Source organism: Rhinoderma darwinii, chromosome 8 (assembly GCF_050947455.1).
Source record: "Rhinoderma darwinii isolate aRhiDar2 chromosome 8, aRhiDar2.hap1, whole genome shotgun sequence".
In the NCBI taxonomy this organism is placed as follows: domain Eukaryota; kingdom Metazoa; phylum Chordata; class Amphibia; order Anura; family Rhinodermatidae; genus Rhinoderma; species Rhinoderma darwinii.
Window position 1 is genome coordinate 72,715,945 of NC_134694.1, and position 26,026 is coordinate 72,741,970.

The 26,026-nt window shown below is 39.8% G+C and overlaps 1 protein-coding gene across 5 annotated transcripts in view; it reads right to left on the minus strand.

The window, feature by feature from the left end:
- The window catches only part of ARHGEF9 (Cdc42 guanine nucleotide exchange factor 9), a 320,144-nt gene that overhangs the window by 47,889 nt on the left and 246,229 nt on the right, over positions 1 to 26,026 (minus strand). For all 5 annotated transcript variants that reach the window (XM_075835737.1, XM_075835740.1, XM_075835743.1 and 2 more), the window contains 2 exons: positions 14,359 to 14,538; positions 8,687 to 8,919 (listed from right to left, as the gene is read on the minus strand). In XM_075835737.1, coding sequence (XP_075691852.1) covers positions 8,687 to 8,919; positions 14,359 to 14,538 — 413 coding nt within the window. The remainder of the gene's footprint in view (positions 1 to 8,686; positions 8,920 to 14,358; positions 14,539 to 26,026) is intronic.

Below are 26,026 nucleotides of genomic sequence, written 5' to 3' on the forward strand. Positions count from 1 at the left end.
TCACTTTTTATTCCATATTTTGGGAGGGTTGATGACCAAAAAATTGTGATTCTGACCTGGTTTTTAATAATTTTTTTTTTACATTTTCATTTTTTTCCTATAATAAAAGACAAATTATAGGAAAAAAAGCATATTTTGTTTTTGTAACTTATAACTTGTTTTTACACTTTTATAAAACATTTTTATTACTTTTTTTTTACTTTTTACTTGTTTTACTTGAAGACCTGCAGCACGGATGGCTGCTATAATACATTACTAGATAGTGTAACGTATTATAAACTGTCAGTGTGACGCTGAGAGTCACACTGACAGGAAGCCTATGAGGATCAACCTCCATGGCAGACCCGGGGGCTGTTGTATGGCCTCCGGTTTTGCCATGACAACCGATGGCAGCACCCGCAATCGGACCCCAGGAAAGTTTGTTGTAGCAACAAACTTTCCAGTTTATTATAGTAACAAACTTTCCAGTTCGTTGCTACAACAAACTATCCCTGCAATCCCATGATCGGGACCTGAACGAATCAGGTCCCGATCATGTCTCCGGGACCAGAGGCAGGGGTTAACAGCGCGATCCGGGTGTCGGCACTACTCTGAGACACCCGGATCGCGCTTTTAACACCCACCGTGAATTCACGTTGGCACTGCACAGACGTGAATTTACTGTGGGCGGTTGGGAAGCGGTTAAACTATCTGCCCTATAGGCACAGTTTTCAGGGGTTTTTTTTATGTTCTCCTCTTACACTTAAATTATTAGTCAGGGATTAGTTGGTCTCTGGGGTTTATTCCGATTGTCATATATTGAGCTAGGAAAATATATTCCATTTACAATTGACATCTGCTTCACAGGAATTTAATTTCTACCTTCCTCTGGCTCAACACATCATGTGGATTGATTTTTATTTTATGCAACCTTGCTATTGCATATAAGATCTTTGCATACAAACACTGTGTGCACAATTATTAGGCAAGTTGGATTTTTGAGGATTCATTTTATTATTGAACAACTACAGTGCTGTCGGTCAATCCAAAATTTTAATAAACCTCAAACCTGAATATTTAAGAAACTAAATATGAGGTTTTGGCTTTCTTAGGAGAATATCTATGTGTACATAATTATTGGGAAAATGTTAGTGTGCAGAACTATTATGTAACTAAATGAAAAAGGAAAATTTCCCATTTCCCTTGTTTATTTTCATCTTAAAGAGTGGGAATAATAAACATCTCAAAATTTCCAAATTAATTTAACCCCTTAATGACCAGCCTATTTTAGATGTTAATGACAAAGCTATTTTTTAAGTTTTTCCATCGTCGCATTCCAAGAGCTATAACCTTTTTATTTTTGCGTCGACATAGCTGTATAAGGTCTTGCTTTTTGCGGGACAAGTTGTATTTTTTAATAGCATCATTTTCAGGTACATATTATTTATTGATTAACTTTTATTAACGCTTTTTTGCGTCCTAAATCTACGCCGTTTACCGTGTGCTATAAATAACACAATGACTTTATTCACCGGGTTGTTACGATTACAATGATACCAAATTTGTATAGTTTTTTTATGTTTTACTACTTTTACACAGTAAAAACGCTTTTTTTTCAAAATTATTTGTCTCCATATTTGAAGAGCCGTAATGTTTTTATTTTTTCGCCGATGAGGTTGTATGAGGGCTTTTTTTTTGCGGGACGACTTGTAGTTTTTATTGGTACCATTTTGGAGTAGATGCGACTTTTTGATCACTTTTTAATCACATTTTTTTAAAGTCAGGATTCACAGAAAACAGCAATTTTTCCATCTTTTTTTATTTAATTTTTTACGGCGTTCACCGTGCGGGTTAAGTAATGTAATAGCTTTATAGTCGGGATCGTTACGGATGCGGCAGTACCAAATATGTGTACCTTTTTTACTTTATTTTGGTTTTGTAATACTAAAGCAGTTTGTAAGGGGAAAAAGTGGGTTTTTAATTTTTTTTTCACATTTTTTTTTTATTAACTTTATTTAACTTTTTTTTTTACTTTTTTACTAGTCCCACTAGGGGACTTTAATATGCGATTCTGCGATCGCTATTATAATACACTGCAATACTTCTGTATTGCAGTGTATTACTGCCTGTCCGTTTAAAACGGACAGGCATCTGCTAGGTCATGCCTCCGGCATGACGTAGCAGGCATTCGCTACAGGCAGACCTGGGGGCCTTTATTGGGCCCCCGGCTGTCATCGGAGACACTGACACTTATCGCCGGGTGTCAGTTGGATGAGAGGGAGCTCCCTCCCTCCCTCTCTCCAAAACCACTCAGATGCGGTGCTCGCTATTGAGCACCGCATCTAAGGGGTTAAACGGGTGAGATCGATACTAATATCGATCTCACCTGGCAGAGCAGGGACGCCCCCAGCCCTAAGCTGCCTCTGCCTCATATTTGTTAATTTACTCATGACTGCCCTCTTTGTCTTTTAAGCCCTTACCCCTGCAACCCCTTTTAATTTTTCTATATTCGTTTTCTACTCTCCGTTTTGCAAAAGCCTTACTATTTCATTTTTCTGTCAAAATAGAGTTGTTGTTTTTAACTAAACCATTTATTGTACCAAATAATGTACTGGAAACAGAAAAAAAATATTTGTGGGATAGAATAGAAATCCTCCAATGTTTTCTGGGTTTCGTTTTTGGGGTAAGCTCTGCAAATTTTCCGCAATGGATTTTATTGCAGAAAATCCGTAGCATAAGGGTATGTTCACACGTGCACGTCCATTACGGCTGAAATTACAGAGCTGTTTTTCTATGAAGTCAATGGAAAACGGCTCCAATTACGTCCCAAGAAGTGACATGCACTTCTTTGACGCGGGCATCTTTTTACGCGCCGTCTTTTGACAGCGGCACGTAAAAAAATTACCATCTGCACAGTACATCGTAAAACCCATTCAAATGAATGGGCAGATGTGTGCCGACGCTTTCAAGCAGTATTTTCGGCCGTAATTCCAGGCATAAAACGCCTGAATTACGTTTGTAAATAGTGCGTGTGAACATACCCTAATACAGTAGCAGCAGAGTGGATGGGATTTGAAGAAATCTCATCCACCCGCTATGTAAATGCTGAGCGGAAAAAATGCTCAGAAATTGACATGCAGTGCGTTTTTTCATTCCGCAGCATGTCAATTGTATTTGTGTAAACGCTGCTCATTTGTTAACCCGCAACAAATAGCAAATGTTGCAGCGTTTTTTGTGGCGGAATCGCAGCGATTACACCGTAAAAAATGCAACTCAGAGAAAGATAAATCTTATACTTACCTACAAGTCTGTTTCTTCCTCCAGACCGCCCTCCTGGGATGACGTTTCATCCCATGTGACTACTGCAGCCAATCACATGAAACGTCATCCCAGGGCTGCAAAGTGTCAGGACGTCGTAGGGACGTATCACCATGGTTTATTTTTCCACAGCGGACATTTCAACCGGAGAAGTGCACAACAATTTGCGTTTTTTTGGCCGAAATTTCCTGCGGCACACAGGGCGGATACGTACTGTGCTTTTAGGCAGCATATCCACCCTATGTGAACATAGCCTTAATGTTTTCACCATGAGGTAAAAACATGTTAATCTTGTTTTGCAGGTCAACACAATTGCGACAATACTAAATGATGCATTTTTTTAAATGATTTTCTACTTTAATTTTTAGCTTCAATTTGTTAAAAAAAAAAAAAAGGTTTTGTATCGTCATTTTCTGAGACTCATAATTTTTTATTTTTGCGTTGATGGAGCAGTGTTAGGGATTGTTTTTTTTCAGGGCAAGCTGTAGTTTTTATTGGTACCATTTTGAGAAACATTAGACTTTTTGATCACTTTTAATTTCATTTTTTGGGGCCAACTTAAAGTGACCAAAAAAACAACAATTATGGCGGGTTTTTTGGTTTGTTTCTTTAAGGCCAATCCCCCTGGGGAAAAATAATGTTATATTGCAATAATTCAGGCTTTTACAGACAAGGTAATATCAATTATGTTTGTTTTTTAATTACTTTATGGGAAAAATGGGAAATCGTTTTATTTTAACTTTTAATACTTTTTTCTTTTTTGTACATTAAAAATCTTTATGGAACTGGTAAAAAAAAATAAAAAAAATGTGTCCTCCTAGGACAAACATGGGTCCCAGGCTGCGTTGAGATTTGCATCGCGGGTGCCAATGAAGTGACAGAGGGAGCCCCGACTCTTTCTAACGACTTAGATGCCGCGGTTACTATAAGGGCGGGTTCACACATAGCGGAATTTCACTTAAATTCCGCTGCGGACACTCCGCAGCGTTAATCCGCAGCGGAGCCGTTTCTCCATTGACTTTCACTTTAATTTAGCAGTGTTCGTTTACACGATGCGTACAATTCCGCTGCGGAGCATAGGCTGCGGAGCGGAATTTGGTGTCCGCAGCATGCTCTGTCTGTTGCGGAGCAGTGGCGGACTGGTTGCGGACTCATGGCGGAATTTCTCCATTGACTTCAATGGAGAGTCAAAATTCCGCAATGAAGTCCGCAGATCTTATGTGTGCTGCGGAGCGTATTGTTTTTACTACCATGACATTTCTTCATTCTGGCTGGACCTATGTATTTCTAGGTCTACAGCCAGACTGAGGAAGTCAATGGGGCTCCCGTAATGACGGGAGCGTTGCTAGGAGACGTCTGTAAATAGTCACTGTCCAGGGTGCTGAAAGAGTTACGCGATCGGCAGTAACTGTTTCTGCACCCGGGACAGTGACTACCGATCTCAATATACATGTATCTGTAAAAAAAAATATAAGTTCATACTTACCGAGAACTCCCTGCGTCTGTCTCCAGTCCGGCCTCCCAGGATGACGTTTCAGTGTAAGTGACGGCTGCAGCCAATCACAGGCCAAGCACAGGCTGCAGCGGTCACATGGACTGGAGCGTCATCCAGGGAGGTCGGGCCGGATGCCGAAAGAGGGACGCGTCACCAAGACAACGGGCGGTAAGTATGAATTTCTTTGACTTTCACTAGGGAAAGTGCTGTCCCTTCTCTCTATCCTGCACTGAATAGGGAGAAGAGAAGCACTTTTCCTGCAGTCCGCAGCGGCCAGTCCGCATCAATTTTCTGCACATTTTGTGCAGATCCGCTGCAGAATCTGCAACGCAGATTCTGTGCGGCATTGATGCGGACAGTTGCGGAGGAATTCCGCCATGTGTGGTCATGCCCTTAACTGCAGCATCTAAGTTATTAAACCCACCGTTACAGGGATAGCCGTCACCCACGGCATTTGAAGCTGTCTCAGCCCATGAGCCCTCTCTACATTCACTTCTACTGACTATTACATAGAGTTATGTCAAATGTCAGTAAGGGGTTAATGTTGTCCTGTATGAACTCAGCCTAACATGAAAATATACTTAGTTCCACTGTTAGGGCTCGGACCCGTTTTGTAGGGCAGTATACCTACATAATTCGGCATGTGTTGGAACCTGATTCGTATAAAATTAGAGGTTTACTATAGGGACATAACAAGTATGGGCACTGGATTACAGATCTTTACGGCGGGCATATAATAAAGTGTACATAAGGCCTCGGTTACAGAATATTATTATTAATATTATTGTTAATAATGTTAAATTGTATGGCTGAAAAAAGAAGTCCTAAGCCACGCGGTAAAGATGCCCCTGGTTGCCCAGAATTGAGATATTCATAAGCAACAAATACTAATGCAACTTTTCATTCACTGGTGGATCCGCAAGTTCTAATTGAGAGGATTTTATCTGAAACATTACATGTTGCAAAGAAATACTCAGGGGAAAGAGACAGGAGAAGTAATAAACACAAGACAAATCTCCCCCATTGTATTCCTGGTGTCTTGTCCTATAATAAAGAGAGACAAAAGGTATCTGCTATATTTGTTGGGAGAAAGGTAATCCATCTTCTCAAGGAAAGATACTGCAGTCAGGCTATTGATTTCAACCTTATGTATTCATTTTATTCCACTGGACATCAAAGCTTGTTAATTAGAATAACGCATGAGGGCAGCTGCCACTGATGTATGATTAAGTGGCAGCAAGAACGGACTCCTAATGAATGGCAGAGAGATAGCGCAACCTCAGTAATCACTATGCAAACGGATATAAAGTAATATTGACAAGACTGCTGGATCCCCATTATGGTTAATTCACAGGAAATGCTCCTCAACGCCACTGACAAGGCAAACCAAACCTCATCTGATCCAGAATATGAAAAACGCCGCCAGAACGCAGTCACAGGCAGGTAAGCATGCACTGGATAACCGGTACTTTAAAGAGCATACGTCCGGTCTGGGTTTTTTTTATTATAATTTATTTATAATGAGTATTAACTTTTCTTTAGGGTATTCAATTAAATTACATTTCTTACATTTTTATTTTTTTCAGGGTAGTTTATTTAGGTAATGTATGAAGATGTCTAAGGGCTTGTCCACACTTAACGGAATTTCTTTAGAAAATTTCTGCAGGATTTCCAGTTAAACTAGCAGACAATACGCTGCGGAAAAACCGCACCATTTCCTGCGTTTGTTACGGAGGAAAATAGTGGGGATTTTGCGGCGTTTTTTTTTTCAAGCCTGTGTGATGGTGACATCGCCTCTGAAAAACGCAGCAATTCAGTCCACTTTCTGCAGCAGTAATTGACATGCTGCGGAACAAAAAGCATTTTGCTGCCATGGACCCCCGTGTTGACAAATTTTACAAAAACTGAAACTGCATCAAATTTTGTGGTTTACAGAAAACAAACCCAGTGTAAAGGAGGCCTAAGTCTGAGTTCACACTGAGTTTTACACTGATTTTGATGTGGAAACCGCATGGGAATCAGTGCAAAAAAAAACGCTGAAACCGCCTCCCATTGATTTGAGTGGGAGGCAAAGGTATTTTTGCTGCGTTGAGGCTTTTAGCCATTCGTAGTAGAAAAAAAAAGCGGCATGCTCTTTCTTGCTGCGGCTCCGCGTTTTTTGCTGCGTTTTTCCCCGCTGCTCTCAATGACCGAAAATTGTGTCAAGAAAATGTAAGGCAGGTTCAAATTTGGCTCAAAATTCTATCACGAATTTTGAGGCAGACTTTTTCTCCCTGCAAAAACACTCTGTGTGAACAGGGCCTTGGACATTTGCCTTTCTTGAACAAATCTAAAGGTGGTCTTGCACCTTAGTTAGTTGGCAGCCTACAGCTGTTCCTCTCAACTCCCCCATACACTCAGTGGAGCGTGAATTTGTATTCAATGGGCAGAGGGGAATTGCCAGGTATCTCTGGCAGTGGGTTATCTTCCGTGTGAACATCCAACATATGACATTACCCCATAAACATTAGATGGTTAGTCGGTCCTACGGAAATCGATGGCTTCAGCCGACGTTAATCTAATATCTATGGGCACCTTAAGTGGGGGTACTTGTAGAACTGCTTTGAGAGAAGTTTGATAGCAGAAGGCCCTTTTATACGTATTGATGATTGGGCGAGCGGAACCAATCATCCGTCCGTGTAAAAGGCCCTAAAGATCACTCAACAAACAAAGCAAATGCTCGTTCATCAGCTGATTGCATCTTTCAAGCGGTCCTAAAAATGATCATTGTCGGCAACACATCTCCCCGTGTAAACAAGGGATGTGATGCTTACTGTATAGGGACGAACAATCTTGTTCGTCCTCATACAGTTCAATGATTGCTCTTTGTAATTAAAGCTAAACAGGCATCAATCACCGGCGCTAATTTACTAGCATATATATGCCAGTGTAAAAGGGTCCTTTGTTTTTTGTTGTTTCATGGTAAGGCCGGATTCACACGAGCGTGTGCGTTTTGCGCGCGCAAAAGGCACTTAACAGCTCCGTGTGTCATCATCATATGATGCGCGGCTGCGTGATTTTCACGCAGCCGCCATCATGATGACACTCTGTTTGGCTGTTTACATTCATAGTTTTACAGCTGTTGCGCGAATCACACGCGTCCAACGGAAGTGCTTCCGTGTGGTGCGCGTGATTTTCACGCACCCATTGACTTCAATGGGTGCGTGATGCGCGAAATACGCACAAAAAACGGACATGACGTGAGTTTTACGCAGCGGACTCACGCTGCATAAAAACCACGGACTGTCTGCACGGCCCCATAGACTAATATAGGTCCGTGCGCGGCGCGTGAAAATCACGTTCCTCTGAATAAGCCCTAAATGTGAGATAACATGACAGGCCAATCAGACAGACAGAATATTCATGAGGAGCCATTTTAATTAAGAAATACAGATCTAATTCAGGAAGATCAGTGTATGCTATTGAATACATTATTTATATCATTCATTTAAAAAAACAAAGCAGTTTTATGATCAATGCTCTATAAATATCCCTTGAACCTTGCAGGTACTTTACAAATTCCCTAATATAGTGTTAATCATGGAGCAATAAAGAGCAGGGAAGTCCTAAGTCTCTATCAGTAAACTAAACGCTGTCATTTATGAGATTCTGGTATAAAATCCGCCTACAGCCTGCTGAGATTGACATTGTTTCAGCTATCTCACACTATCTTCAGAATGCACTTGTACCTGAATGGTAAAATTGCATTTAAAATGTTATTGAAGGGAATTATAAATCAAGTAATTCCTTTATATATTCTGAAAAGTACCACTAAAGATGGCAGTACCCTTTTAAGGGTACTTTGCTTACACAAATGAAATCTGTCATGAGCAATACCTGTGGTCCTGTGCATACCTGTGGTCCTGTGCTGTGTATTTAAGAAGCTCAGCCAGCTGAAGTGGATACTTGCAGATCTTCTGTACAGGTGTCAGAAGGAACCCATCAATAGCAATGTCTATCATTTGCTGCAGTAGTCGGCACGCTTCAAAGAAATGCTGGTACCTGCCGTCTTTCATCAGCTTGGAGAGCTCCATGCAGGCATCCAAGTGATTATTGCAGTACTCTGAATAAATCCAGAACCCATCTTGCTGTGGGAGAAAAATGGAAATGGAATAAGTGTTCATTTCAATCAAGAGGAATAGTCCTGTGACATTACAAATTAAGGCCTACATCAAGAGTAATCTTCAATACATTATATACAATGTCTGTTCTACTAGCATTCTTCTCATGGGAGTGATCTGGGATCCTGGGCATGGAAGGTTGTGGGCACCTTGCCAATCAATTACTATAGATATTATACACTTGACTTAAGTTAATAAAATGCATTTGAGGAGCACTTATTACTTGCATTTCTTTTGATTTTACTAACAAAGTGCTTTAACTGGCAGTGGGCCCCCTTAAAGTTGTACGATATTAGGAAAATAAAGCCTGCCATTCGATGTGTGTGATTTTTTTTTTTGCTCCGTCCTATTTAAGTGAAGACTAATTTAAAATTATTATTCATATGAATTAGTATTGTCTTTTTATGGCCATTATATCATTCCAATATAAGGAATAGCAAGTAGTAGTATTTCCAAAGACTTATGAAAGTTGTAACTTAGGAATAACTTCCATTTTTGGATGCAGTTAATCAATATTAATATTATGTTTACACGTTTTATTATAGTAAAACATTTAGGTCATGTATTATTTTCTGCAACACATGGCGTAGCAAGGATATATGCTGTCACGTCTGTCCTTCAAAAATATATAACAAACGTCTTCAATCATCTGAACAAATAAATCTGAATAGGAGACACAAGGGTCACTGGGTAATAACACAATAGCTGAGTTTTCCAATGATATTAAGGAGAATGATCCATCTCTCCTCCATCAGCTAATACCTCATAATGAGGCACATTGATTAAATGCAAATGCTTTGACCTGTCCGGTCCCTGAATGCCTGGATCTTCCAGCAGCAAATGCAACCTGTCTAATCAGAAAGAAAAATGAGGCAGAATGATCCCTCATTAGAACTATTGCTGCCTTTTGCTAATTTAAGTACTTTTCCACCTATCGCCTACACCTGCTTTACCTTGATGACGTCTTTTATGTTTGATCATAAGTAGCTGCTGACTTGCAAAAAGGTAAAATCATCTGACTTAGGGTATGTGCACACACACTAATTACGTCCGTAATTGACGGACGTATTTCGGCCGCAAGTCCCGGACCGAACACAGTGCAGGGAGCCGGGCTCCTAGCATCATACTTATGTACGATGCTAGGAGTCCCTGCCTCTCTGCAGGACAACTGTCCTGTACTGTAATCATGTTTTCAGTACGGGACAGTAGTTCCACGGAGAGGCAGGGGCTCCTAGCATCGTACATAAGTATGATGCTAGGAGCCCGGCTCCCTGCACTGTGGTCGGTCCGGTACTTGAGGCCGAAATACGTCCGTCAATTACGGACGTAATTAGTGTGTGTGCACATACCCTTAGACTTTTTTTGTAGTGAGCGATAAATCGCTACAAAAAAAAAATCGCTGTAATATTGCTGTCCATTGGAGTGCGTTACTAAATATCTCACTAAAAAATTTGCTGTGATAAATCACTGTCCATAGGAATGCATTGAGTAGCTTGAGAATCTCTTCAAAATCGCTCCAGTCAAGAGATTTGCAAGCAATTTCTTATATTTTTTTTAAGGGTACATGCTCGGATTTCAGAGCTACACACATGTCTGGACCATTTTGGCCGTAACAACGAGTGCCGATCAATGAGACAGTTCATTGATAGGCGCTCGTTTGCTCCTTTAACAAGGAGCTAGTATGGGGATGAGTACTCATTACTACGATCGCTCTTTCCCATACATTTCTATCATCTCGGAAGCACGTATCCCAGTTTATACAGGCAGATGTGCTGCCGACAACTATAAGATTTTAGGTTGCCAAAACGATATGATCAGCAGATGAACGAGCATTTGCTGGAACCGACTGATCGTTGCCCTGTTTTTTACACAGAGCAATGATCGGGAATGAGCGTTCTACAAATGCTCGTTTGCCCGATAATTGCCCCTTTTAAAAGTTCACTTACTCAATGCATTTCTATGGAAAGTAATTTATCACAGAGATATCACAACTTTTATTTTGCAGTGAGATAATTAGCCCTACCCTAATACATTCCTATTGACAGCGATTTATCGCTCACTACAAAAGAAAGTCGAGATCTAGCCCCAGCCTTGCTGGAAAAAGTGACTTCAGAAAAAACATTACAGAAGGTAAATGCTGCTAGACTAGGTTTTTGTTAACCAAATCTGAATGCTTTCTTCGTGAGTTTCCACTACATGGAAGAGAAGGTGTTATCAGTGTTCAGTATACTAATGAGAAAATTAAAACATAAATCAAGTTGATTGAAGCCAGAGCATAAGATACGGCACTGAATTTTTTGTAGGCCATTGATATATTACATAATCTACAATTAGAATCCCTCCCCCTAGCTGTAAATTGATGTGATATGTGGTTTATAATGATTTATGGAACATATATAATATTGATACTGTTGGCCACTGGTATGTGCTAGCAAAGTCATCAATAAAGTGTCCATTCAATATAGTTTTCATTCATTCATGGTTGTCCAGGTTTGAATAGAAGGACTATTTCTTGTTGGGCATGATGATAACTGAGCCTGTTCCTTATTGACCAGTATCTATAAGGGAATATACAAAGCCTATGCCCTGGTTTTCCATGACAATTAACCTTATCCTGCCATGTCACCCTCCACTAAATAATGATTTATCATTGTGTGAAGAAGAATGAGAAGAATCTCAAAAATATTATCATATCGTGACTGATAGATTTTCCTCTCTTGCTCTTAGCTGTAAGTGCTGAATTGAGAAGAGTTCTTTAATCAGATAATTTAAATTATACTTTATTCTTTCGCCAAACACCTTCAATTTGCATCCTCACGATGGGTCAACAGTACTACTAGGTGGTGCACTTATCCACTGGATATGCTATTAAGGTCTGATCAGTTTGGGTCCTACCTCTTACAATGGAGCAATTCTGCTCATGAGTGGGATATGGAAACAGCTGAATGCTCTCACTCACTCGGCTGTTTAGGAGTTCCTTACAGCGTGTAATAGAGACTGACTGCGCATGCTAGGAATGGGAAATAGTCATCCGCCATTGTTTGGATCTTTGTGGAATCCAGATATTGGACCATGTGAATTACACTTTTATGGCACATCCAGTGGATATGTCCTTTTTGGGAAAAGTCCTTTAAATTACGGATTCAAATAGAAATAAACAGTAGCTAAACATAAATTCTGTGACTTTACACTGTGGCCTTATATTGATTATCAGGAGTTTGAATTGACGAAATGACAAAATCACAATTTTATGTTCGTTGAAGTTTACGTGCATCAAAAAAATATACATGGGACGTTGATCCAGGGATTTTTCCGAATGCTGTACTTGGAATCGGGGGGGGGGGGGTAGTTTTCTCCTCAAGAAGCAATTGGCATTCACCTCATGGGGGTTTCTGCCTTTCTCTGGATCAACATGGTAGGATTATAAATTAGACTTGATAAATTGGTGTCTTTTTTTCAAACTTATCAACTATGTAACTATCTACGTATACAGATCCTTATTAAAATCTAGTATTTTGCACTTTTCACAGTTCATTAACTGCTCTTTTTGTTGTCTTTCATAGTTATGATATTTGAAGACCTGTCATCTTAAGGGTCTGACTGTATTTATTTTGTTTCTACAGACTATAATTAATACTAATCATTTTTTCAGGGAATTACTGCCCCAATTGCCGCTTACAATCCAATGTCCCTTCTATACTTTCTTCTCAGATCTCTACTTAATGCTTCACAGATTTGTCATAAGAAAGATAGAAAAAAAAATGTAAGACACCAACATTTTTATATACTTTTCTAAGAAACATATTGTAAAATGAGCATTAATGTGTTGACCTCTGTAAGTGGTCAACACATAAACCATATCATTTGACCATAAGAGATAAAGCAAAGAAAACACGTGTTTAAAAATGAAGTGCCATGCCGATGAATGCAGACGGCTCTAGAAAAAAAGGACTGTGCCCAAAAGGCTCTTACATAATAGTGGTCTATTCATTGCAGATAAAAATCTAAAATAGGGGGAATTATAATTTTCTTGACGTTCCCTGACATATTCACAGATGATGAAGGCCAGACCTGTGTGGCTTATGTAACAGCACGTTAAACTAGGCTGAAACCCTCGGGCATTTAGTCAACTGAAGTGTAATGTTCATTCTACACGCTGGGCCGGCGCATTTTACTGCTCAGCTGCTGTCATTTAGGCAGTGTCAAGAAAGCAGACTCAAAGCCATTTCCAGCAGCAGCAAAACCTGTGTGGATCTTTAACCCATTTACTACCGGGGTCAACACTCTTCTACAAATTTTCTGCTTTTCAATTTCATCTTTCATTATTGTGACAGCTGGTGCAGAAAGCAATGTAGGTTGAAATACTATATAATCCCGGATCTAGTAGTCCATACACATCCATACACAAAATAATTTTGTAGACTTCTAGAACACAGGAACTTATAGAACATGGTGATGACTGGGCCTCACCACCAGTGGAGGACCCCCAACTGGTTGTAGATGCACGTCTCTAGACCAGAGTTTCTCAATATTTCTAAGCCAATAAATTACATCAAAGTATCCCTAACACTATGATTTTACACTGTGCTGCACATTAAAAGTACAGCATGAGGACAGTTCAAGTAGCCCCTAGAGGCATGGTTTGTACCCCTAGGGACATGTACCACAGGTTGAGAACCTAGGCTCTGGACCACATGCCCTTTACCGATCAAACATTTTCTGTGGACATCCCTAAGATATTCTAAAGACTTTGCTACATCTAAGAAAATAAATATTCATCACTTGCAATGTAACACGTTCAGTCTCAGGCCGTGGGATATTATCCTCATACACCTGCTTCTGGCAATAAGTAAATGAATTTTGTCTTAACAGAGTATTAGATTGTCTAAGCTGTGATGGATTGTACAAAGTATCTCTACGGAGACAGGAAAAACACTCAAAAACAGTAGTTCTAGATAGCAAAGACCTTGTGGTTTTTTTTTTCATGAAACATGGAGTGAGTTAAATAGTCGTTTAGTGTATGTCTTTAGTATCTATCATATATCTTCTCTTAAATGACATATGTTAGATTTACGGGCGTTATTGCTATTATTTGTGACATTATGTTACTTTACGGAAAGGAAGTACTTGCATTAAAGTGTTTTGGTATCACCTGAGGGTGAGATTGGGAAATGAGTTGTCCAAATGTGAAGAATGAAATAGTGCATCTAAATTCAGGAAAATAGAATGGTGACAATAAATGTAAGTGAACATCAAAACAAAATAAAGCCAGGACACATAAGAGCCTTAATAAATTTTTATGACCAAGTATGCAAAAATAACCCTTTTTAACTGTTAGTTTTGTGCAACTTGACTATAAATTTTAGCCTAACAAGACCTGATATTTCACAGCCCATTTAAACCTACGTGTTCTAGAAAGCATGGTCCTATTTCACTGAGATGTGGCTCCTCATTATTGTACTGCTTTTCGAGGTCTCTGACAAAGCCCATCTGGAACCGGTAGATGTCCTCAATGTTTCCGAAGATGACCTTCAACTGCTCATCACTGAACATGTCTCTCCGCTTTCTGCACTGCTTTAAATAACCCTGTCAGGGAAACAAAACCACATAAAGGGGTTAAATAGAGGTGCAACACATGACAAAATAAACGAGACTTATCGCTTTGTTAGGAACATAAATTATCCAATGTAAAAAATATCTTAAAACAGTGGATGTATTATTCTAAACGGAAAATACATTTGTTGCACCTATTATATGACATTATAATCTGAAATTTCCTTGAAACTGAACATTTATCTCAGAGTTAATGTCATGTTAAAGACTTTGTATACCTTTGCGACCATTTTTTTTAAATGCTTCATTGCATTGAAAAATAAAATGAAGCAACTTTGTAAATCTTTATCTTTATCAAAACTAAAAACAAATCTGATCCTGCAGTCATACTCACTTTTATTTGTCCCCTACTTCTTGCCAGATGTATATTATTACAAAGTAGAGGATGGAAGGAAGTATGACTGCAGGATCAGACTACCTAGGTTTTATTTGTAGTCTGTTACCATGGAGACACATAGGTATAAATAGGAGATGTAATTGCATCAATAAAAAAAATTGGATTCAACTATGGATATATAATTTAAGTTTAACAAGAATAACGCACAAGCATCTATATCAAACGTGAATATTACGAATTTCTCACCAAAAAGGGTACAAGGCTGCAAGCCAAGCTTATTAATTCAGGATGTAAAACACTGTGGTGAATTCCAATATATTTTTATTTGACAGTATGGAGTAAACTGTAACTTATATTCACATGTTTTCATTAGATAAAATGACAAATGCTGTAGGGATATTCAGCATGTCCAGGTGTCTATATTTTTTAACTGGCAGATGGGTTTTCCATTAAGAAACGCATTCAAATAGCAGTAACATCACTGCATACGGGATATTTAACATATACTCATGTTAACTGCATAAATACAACTCGTAGAAGTAGCCAAAATAATGTTGTAAAATGCATAATTTTAGGAGACAGCAAAAATGGTGCAAATTGTTGCAAATTTATCAGAATGGCACACACAAATTTGATGCAATTCACTAGATATGTTAGACAGTTTCCTCCTCTTTATTCAACCTCATTTTACACCAATGCTTTTCAACATAAAAATGGTGCACATCTTTAATAAATATGGCATCTTTCATGATTCCTCTTAGCCACGCACATTTTTCTAGACACCTTTCAAAACTGGTTCATGGCATATACTCCTTTTTTAGGCATAATTTATACCAGAATTCTGTCACATTTTGCTTCTGTCACATCTCTTTTTTTATATCACATCATGTACACCATAATCGAGTGAAAGACATGTCAGATGTTTGCATCACTGGGGTACAGCAGCTACAAAAAAATGAGCCTCAATGTTCTGCAGAACTCTGTGCCCCTTTACAATGGCTATAGACTTCAATAGGACTATAATACCTGTCAGAGATATTAGATCCCTCTTACAGCACTTGACATGTACCTGAATAATTATACCAGAAAGAATGGAGATCTGTTGTTTGGACCAGCCCTCAATTGTATAAAATTTTGATTGAAACATCCTTTTTGAATTATATAGGGTAGTTTTTTTTCAATATCATGATGAATCTTCAACAATTTTTAAATGTTTTAAAAAATTTTTTTTAAATCAATTCAGTATAAATGTTAAGCCCAGGGAAATAGCTAGGTTCTCCTGCACCCGGGGCAAAGATTCGGATTGGCACCCCCCCCCCAACTTTTCCCCACATCTCCTTCCCCCTCGGCATGTTTGCTTTCTCTACCAATCAACGAGGTGTAATTTTTTTTTCACCATTTTTTTAATGTAACTCAAGCATAAAACCATTTCTACATTTTACAAGTGATATAGTTATTATATAAGGGAGTTAAAATAAAAATAAATGAAAAGAAAATAAATTAAAGAGGCCACACACAGTCCCCTGTAGATAGCGCCACACACAGCCCCCTGTAGATAGCGCCACACACAGTCCCCTGTAGATAGCGCCACACACAGCCCCCTGTAGAGAGCGCCACACACAGCCCCTTGTAGATAGCGCAACACACAGCCCCCCTCTTGCATATAACACCACACAGCCCCCTGTAGATAGCTCCACACACAGCCCCCCTCTTGCATATAACGCCACACAGCCCCCTGTAGATAGCTCCACACACAGCTCCCCATTGTAGTTAACGCCACACAGCCCCGCTGCTGTAGATAGCGCCACACAGCCCTCCTTGTAGATATTGCCACACAGCTCCCGTTGTAGATAGCGCCACACACAGTCCCCTGTAGATAGCGCCACACACAGCCCCCTGTAGAGAGCGCCACACACAGCCCCTTGTAGATAGCGCAACACACAGCCCCCCTCTTGCATATAACACCACACAGCCCCCTGTAGATAGCTCCACACACAGCCCCCCTCTTGCATATAACGCCACACAGCCCCCTGTAGATAGCTCCACACACAGCTCCCCATTGTAGTTAACGCCACACAGCCCCGCTGCTGTAGATAGCGCCACACAGCCCTCCTTGTAGATATTGCCACACAGCTCCCCTTGTAGATAGCGCCACACACAGTCCCCTGTAGATAGCGCCACACACAGCCCCCTGTAGATAGCGCCACACACAGCCCCCTGTAGAGAGCGCCACACACAGCCCCTTGTAGATAGCGCAACACACAGCCCCCCTCTTGCATATAACACCACACAGCCCCCTGTAGATAGCTCCACACACAGCCCCCCTCTTGCATATAACGCCACACAGCCCCCTGTAGATAGCTCCACACACAGCTCCCCATTGTAGTTAACGCCACACAGCCCCGCTGCTGTAGATAGCGCCACACAGCCCTCCTTGTAGATATTGCCACACAGCTCCCCTTGTGATAGCGCCACACACATTGCCTTGTAAACAGCGCCACACAGCCCCCTTGTAGATATAGCCACACACAGCCCCACTTTTGTAGATAGTGCCACACGCAGCCCCTCTCTTATAGGTAGCGCCACACAGCCCCCTTGTAAATAGCGCCACACCACCCCTTGTAGATAGCGCCACACACATCCCCCTGTTGTAGATAGAGCCACACACAGCCCTATGTTGTAGATAGCGCCACACACAGCCCCCCTTGTAGATAGTGTCACACAGCCCCCCTTGTATATAGTGCCACACAGCCCACCCTTGTAAAAAAGCGCCACACAGCCTCCCTGCATGGTCATGCAGCCAATATGACCGCTGCAGCCTGTGATTGGCTGCAGCGGTATCATGGGATTAAACGTCATCCCAGGAGGCCGAACTGGAGGAAGAAGCAGGGAGTTCTGTGTAAGTATAAAACGATTCCGCTACAAAAGTCACAACACTTAGCTATTTGTTGCAGGTTTTGCATCCGCATTGAATTTAATAAGGAAACCCCGCAACAGAAAAGCAACAAAAATGCAGCACAAATTGACACGCTGCTTGATTTAAATTACGCACCGCAGGTCAATTTATTAACGTTTTCGCGGTGTTTTTTCCGCAGCATGGGCATGAGATTTTCAAAATCTCATCCATTTTGCTGAGACTGTAAATGCTGCAGAATTTCTGCACAGAATTCCGTTGCGGAAATTCTGCAGTGTTTACACTACGTGGGAACCCGGCCTTACAATACTTTCAGATTGTTATTTTTTTCTGATTGTCTTTCCCTCAGTTATAGCAATCATGTTATAAACTGCGTGCTCAAAAAGTGTAAATATAATATTAAAAGATATACAGGCTGAAAAACAAATCTGAAAACCATATAATAATGGTTCACTTTAAACCAAGCATATTCATAATATTAAAATAAATCTATAATTAATAGTGTAGCAGCAGAAATATATAATATCCAATGACATATAGCGGATACGGAGTCTATAGTGAGAACGAGCTACTGGTTAAGACCTCACCTCTATTTTCAATCTGAGACCTCCAGCAAATGGAAGCCTGAAATATACATTAGTGTATATGTGTTTTAGTCTCGCTGTCACAAGGAATGAGGTTTAATATTTAAATGTCCTGGAGATATTCGCCTTGTGTAGCTGCTCTGACCTCTGCAGCATTTTATAAATATATCGGCTGTTAGTTCACACATTCACATGGTAACACGTGAGCCATTCACCATGGGTTCCCAACAGTTGAAAATACAGGCAGGGAAAGGTCAGAGAATGATAGGAGCCTGGAACATCGCACAGCTTTACAGACACTTGGCTTCTACTTTCCTCAGGCAGTCACAAGTCTATAAAAATCAATGTCCTTAGGTCAAGCTACTGCCAATTGGCAAAAAAAAATAATTTAATAAAAGAAGATTATAGGATTAAAAACATTGTACACCAGTAAATCAATGTCCTTCAGCTGTCCATTTTTTTGAAAATGTATAAAAATAATTGTCGCTGGAAATCTGGGAACCCAAAATGGTCACCAATGCAGCTCCATTTGCCTTGTTACACAGTGGCCTGTTCTTGCTCCCTTATCACCGCATTACCATGCAAATTTACTGTTTGTCACCCCGCTATTCCAAAAACATAGATCTAAAATGGTTTATTAGAATTTTTAAGAACTTTAGCGAAGAAGTCAATTTACTTCTATATACCACTGACAATTGGTTTATTTTAAGGGGAAGTTTTTTTACCTCTTAAAAGGGGGTTTATATTATTATATTAAAATATTCTGCTTATGGCATAACATAACACCTAATAGGCACCTAACCAGCTTTCAAATCCCCTGACATAAAAAACACTTTATTCTAAAGAAAAATAATTTGCGGAAAGGCTGTCTTTAAAGGGGTTGTCCAGGTATGGGGTGGTTTTTCATACTGATGACCTATCCACAAGATAGGTCATCAGTATATGATTGGTGGGGGTCCGACATAATAACCCATCATGGCCGCTATACGGTGTACAGAACCTTCTGCTTCCGTCACCGACCACTGCATAACATCCAGTGCCCGGAGGCAGCCGGAGCAGCTGATCAGTGCGGGGTCTGGGTGTCGGACCCCCACCGATCATATACTGATGACCTGTACTATAGATAGGTCATCAGTATGAAAAACCGTCCTATGCTTGGTCAACCCCTTTAAATGAGACTCTCTCAAACCGTTTCTGCAGCAAAATCTCTGCTTGTAATTTTGCATTGTGACTGCTAGCCAAAGTTGGCATACGGTGTATCATCATATAACTGACGCGCCATCGGTACAGAGTCTAGGTAAAGAGATTTTGCATATATATTCTGAATATTATGTTCTTTATAGGACATTCTAAAAAGGTCAGCAGAAATTCTAAATAATTATAGGAGCGAAAGCTGGAAAATGCAAAAACAAAAACAAAAATCCACGTATATGTTTTGCTCTTATTTTGCTTCTGGCAGATTTCCCTCCAGCAACATCATATTAAATATGAAGGTGAGGCATGAATGAACTGTATTCAACGCCTCAAACATAAGAAAAGGAATACAATTACTGATATCATTAAATAAAATGAGCCATTATTTACATCATGCCCAAGGAAACAATTCAACGATAATATAGCGAGACAACATTTCTACTTGCATTGCCATGTACAGAGCTGTATCCGGGGGCTTGCAATGGGTTCACCCACTCAGAATTAGAAGAACAATGTTGCATAATAATGATATGCCAAACATTAAAAATAAATAAAGAAAGAAATTATACTACGACCCTAGTTGTGTTCACAGACTATGGGCCCCGTATATACATTGGTACAGTCAAAAAGTGGCCAGTCGCCATAGCAACCAATCAGATCATCTCTAAAAATTTGGGACCAGCTTGAGGGGGAAAAAAAAGATAAAATCTGATTGCTCCACTTTTAAATAAAGGAATAAATGATACTACTACCCTAGTCGTGTTCACAGACAAGGAGGCCTTGTATAGACATCAGTACAGTTAAGAAGTGGCAAGTTGCTATAGCAACCAATTAGATCAGCGATCTCATTTGACCAGCTTTGGAAAAAAGAGAAAGCGGGAATCTGATTGGTTGCCTAGGTTTGGCTGCCTAACTTTTTGGTTGAACTAATTTTCCGAAGCCCTATATATATACCAGAGGCATAACTTGAAACTCCTGGGCCTCAATGCAAAATCTCTAACAGGGCCTCTTACATACTGGTGCCTTCTTATGTGGAAAAATAAAGAATAAAACTGGAATCAGTATGGTATGGTTTCAGCCATATATATATATATATATATATATATATATATATATATATATATGTGTATGTGAGTGTGTGTGTGTGTGTGTGTGTGTGTGTGTGTGTGTGTGTGTGTGCGTGCGTGCGTGCGTGCGTGTATAAAAGGTTAATTAAAATGTCTCAAAGTTTGTAATTTTCTTCAGTAATTTAGTCCTTGAGAGAAGCTTGCAGGTGATGAGGCTATTGGGTCAGCTAGTACGTTTTTAAATATGGGTTGATGTAGGGCCGGCCTTTCACTTGGCCAAGGTTCAGACACAATAATGGGCCCCGGGAGAAGACAACCTCATTTGAAGCTAATCATCAAAATTTTTTTTGTTAAGCAGATTTTTAGTGTATTGTGAAAAGTGATAATTGGGTATAATAGCACAGTAAATAATAATGAAGGAATAGCAAAAAAGATAGAAAAAAGGGACATATAACTAAAAATCTCTTGTGCAACGGATGCCTTATAAATGATCTTCTTTTTCTACTGTATGATGATCTTTGCTGAAACTTTTCATGAAAACATCACTGCTTATGTGCTGCTGTCTTGTTTCACTTTTTGTTTTTATAATACATTACTGTCATAACAGGAGCTTTTATTTCCCTTTATATGAAAGAACACGATTGCTAAAAAACTTTACAACCATTGCTGTGATGTGACAATAGCACAACGCATGTAAGTCCTACTGATTTAGTACACTTTGATGATTTCCAATGTGCTCTACAGAGTAATTGGCTACAATAACAGCTTGTACAACCCTTTGTCATTGCTCGCTGGCTTTCCTCAATTCTCACGGGCCTAGACAGGCGTGTTGTTTTTGTGTTACTCTTTTGATTTAGAGATGAGGCCTACATCAGCAAATATTCTGGAAATACAAATGGCTGCCTGGACAAAAGTTAGTGAGGAAGGCCTTTAAAATAGTCATTTGTCACCTTCACATGAACACTAATATAAGAATAAAAATATTCCTGAGCTGCAAAACAAAATTTTATTTCCTTAATGACCGAGCTATTTTTTTCTGTTTTTCCATCGTCTTATTCAATGAGCTATAACATTTTTATATTCGCGTCAACATAGCTGTATAATGTCTTGTTTTTTTGCGGGTTGTATTTGTTAAATGCAAAATTTTGGTGTACATATAATTTATTAAGTAACTTTTATTAACTTTTTGGGGAGGGATAGTTTACCGTGTGGTATAAATAACACAATAACTTTATTTAGTGGGTTGTTACAATTGCAACGATACCAAATTTATATAGTTTTCTTATGTTTTCCTACTTTTACACAGAAAAAACAATTTTTTTTCAAAATTATTTGTTTTTGTGTCTCCATATTTGAAGAGCCATAAGTTTTTTATTTTTCCGCCGATGCAGCTATATGAGGGCTTTTTTTTTGGGACTACATTTTGTTTTTATTGGTACCATTTTGTAATACATGCAACTTTTTGATCACTTCTTATTAAAAAAAAATTAAGGCAGGATGCACAAAAAACAGCAATTCTTGCATCGTTTTTTATTTTTTATTTTTTACGGCGTTGGCCGAGCGGGTTAAGTAATTAATAGCTTTAAAGTTAGGGACGTTACGGACGCAGTAAATACCAAGTATGTGTAACATTTTTACTTTTTTTTTTCAGAATAAAGCATTTTGTAAGGGGAAAAAGTGGGTTTTTCATTTTTTTTTATTTTGGATTTTTATTTATTTATTATAAACTTTTATTAAGCTTTTATTAAACTTTTATTAACTTTATTAGTCCCACTAGGGGACTTCACTATGCAATCATCCGATCGCTTTTATAATACACAGTAAATACTTCTGTATTGTATTACTGCCTGTCTGTGTAAAATAGACAGGCATCTACTAGGTCATGCCTCTGGCATGGCCTAGCAGGCATTAACTAAAGGCAGACCTGGGGGCCTTTATTAAACTGCCATAGAAGGCACCCTGCGATCGTATTAAATGGCTACGGTGGGGTGAGAGAGGGAGCTCCTTCCCTCTCTCCAAAACCACTGTGATGCTGTGGGGCGCATCAGAGGGGTTGAGCACCGCATCGATCTCGCCCGTTCAAGCAGGTGTACCCCCAGCCCTCAGCTGATTTTGCAGTGGAAAGTTGCAATTGGAAATGTAGTATTTTTTGGCTGCGATTCAAATGACATATAATAATACATGGACAGATCGCTTGCTCCTGAGTGAGAGCCGCTGCTTATTACGAGCTGTTTGTTACAGCTCATAGAAGGGGGTCTCATGCAACCTAATAGGACATATTTAAGTTCCAATACCACAATATTTGATTGATGTGTCCGGCACTTCCGTTTTTCGTTCTCCTGTTCCTATGACGGAACAGAAGAGTGGAAGAACTTACCGCAGATGTGAACAGAGACAAATAGTGCAGCGGGTCTCAGACAGGGCAGAATAGTATGATGACAGATCCTCTTTAAAAATTGGACACAATCTTATAATAACTTGCTAGGCTGTGGGGAATTTCAAATTTCCCATTCTGTATTGTGCTGACCCATCACCAAAACACGGTCTGCCATTTGCAGCAGTCTCTATTCTGTCAATACAGTGCAGACACATGCTGTCCCATTGCCTGATTATGAAAGCCTGTGCTTCAATATGTTGACTGGGGAGCCTATATTCTGCTGGTGGATCTACAGGGCAAAACGTAGGAATTGGAAATTGACTGCAGCCTGACAAGTTATCCCTCCAGTGACTAAAGCAGGTATTTTCTGTAAAAAGATTACATTAGAGAATTTCAAAGCGGCTCCAATCTGGAGCGTTACTAAGAAAAAATGAAGGACATTAATGTGCATTGTCAGTCCTTGGCAGATATCCCTGTTCTTCCGCACAAATCCTGCCAATGAAAATCTTCCTTATTGATCTCTATTTCGGGACACCCATGCCGATTGGTGAAAATATAGGGGAAACATGGGCGAACAGACTGAATTTATGCCAAACGTTGGTCTTTCTCGTGCATAACGGAGGTCCGGTGTACTTCATTCTCTATGCCTCCATGACATGAATTGTTAGTGACATTGTCATTGGTCTTCACAGCTCAGAAAGGTTCTGCTCGTTGCATCACTGCACACTAAGACTTATTATAACACTGACCCATGACAAGTTAGTACTCTCTATGCCAAAAGCACTGATGCTTTTGATGGACAGTGACTGTGACTTCTGTCAACCACAGCGTTTAACTCTGTTTAGTCACAACCTGGGAGACATTACTACCATGCATGTCCTTCCTGCTCTAATTTATTGTGTCCCAAGCGCCATTAAGTGAAGCTTTAGCATAGACAAGCAGCTTTGAAAGAGTTACAGAGAGGTGGGAAAGAGCTACACACACACACACACACACACACACACACTATGTACGTCAGAGCCTAGAAAACATTCCCTTGTCTACGCAATCTCATACGCACTACACAGAGACTCTTATTTTAGCCTTTTAATACATAACTCTGTCACCATCATTCTGTCTTTGTGTCTCTGCTTTGTGACAGCTCAAAGATCCCCCTTCAATAGGGTTACCTCCCTTGTCTTCTGAGGCCTCATAATATACCCCTGTCTCTAATACATCACAAAGCTTTTATTAATGTGTGATGTAGACGCACAATCAAATAATGAGAGGGAAATACTGTAATAATGGATGTCTAAAAATACAAAGAAGAAATGAATGAAATACAATTGCCTGCCTTGGAGCTTGAGCTAATTGAAAGATTTTGATGCAAACCTTAATGTGATGTTTTTTTTACAAGGAAAATATGTTCCACTCCATCACTGAAAACATAATTATGCCACATCGTCATAGTAGATAACTGGAATTTGGCAACACAAACTGCCAATTAGACCTAACCTGGCATTTGGTCCCTACTTTTAGCAGCACCGATAGATGAAAATACGGCCGTGTGCATGGAGCCTAACCGATTATAAAACACAAGTCTTAGGCCCCATGCACACGAACGTAAAATCGTCCGTAATTACTGATTGTAATTACGGTCCGTAATTATGGGCCCATTCATTTCTATGGCCGACGGACACCTTCCCGTATGTCTACAGGAGGGTGTCCGTGCCGTAGAAACCTGGCGAAAAAAATAGGACATGTCTTATTTCTTCATTTTACGGACCGTGCTCCTATACTTTATAATGGGAGCACGGCTCGTTAAAACCTCCGGCAGTGCCCGTAATTACAGGGTCATAATTACGGACACAGTCGTGTGAATGAATCCTTAGGCTCCATTTACAAGACCGTATTTTCATCTATCCCGAAATACTGTCCGTAAATACGGATCCGTAGGCATCCGTATTTCATCTGTATATACGGAAGGGTGTCCGTAAATACGTTCCGTTTTGTATCCGTATTCCATCCGTATTTACATATCCGTAAATAAAAAGAGGGAGGATGCAAATTATGTAATCAGCATGTTGCATAGCAATGCCTCCGTAAATACGGACAATATATGGATGCACATGTATTTACGGAAGCTCCCATAGGCTTCTATAGGAGAGTCATTGCCGTAATTACTGACAAGAATAAGACAGGTTTTATAATTTTTTCAGCACGATAAAAATACTGTAAAATACTGTAAATACTGTAAATACTGTAAAAATCCATCAGTAAAAATACTGAAAGGTGTCCGTGGCCAATAGAAATGAATAGGTCCGTAACTACTGTCAGTAATTACTGATGAAAAATACGGTCGTGTGCATGGAGCCTAAGGCCTCATGCACACGGCCGTGCCCCTAAAACCCGGAACGGAAAGCCAACACTGATGTGAACAGGCCCTTAGGCTTCGTTCACATCTGTGTTGGGACTTCGTTCATGGGTTCCATCAGACCTTTCCGTCACGGGAACCCATGAACGGAATCCAAACTGACACAAACGGAAACCATAGGTTTCCATTTGCATCACCATTGATTTCAATGGTGACGGATCCGGTGCAAATGGTTTCCATTTGTCACCGTTGTGTAAGGATTCCATCGTTTTGACAGAATCAATACCGTATTCGACTGCACTATTCATTCCGTCAAAACAACAGAACCCTTACACAACAGTGACAAACGGAAACCATTTGCACCGGATCCGTCACCACTGGTTTCCGTTTGTTTCAGTTTATATTCCATTCATGGGTTCTCCTGATGGAATGGTCTGACAACCCATGAACGGAGTCCCAACGCACATGTGAATGAATCCTTAGTGACGGACGTTCGGTTTGGGTTTTACTGAAGTTCATTCACTAAATTTTAATAGCGTAGCTTTATAGTTTTTGTCTAAATTTACTGTAGTATATTTTTTATACTACAGTTAGGGATAATTTATTAGTGTCAGGAAGTCAGAACTTTTTTTGCA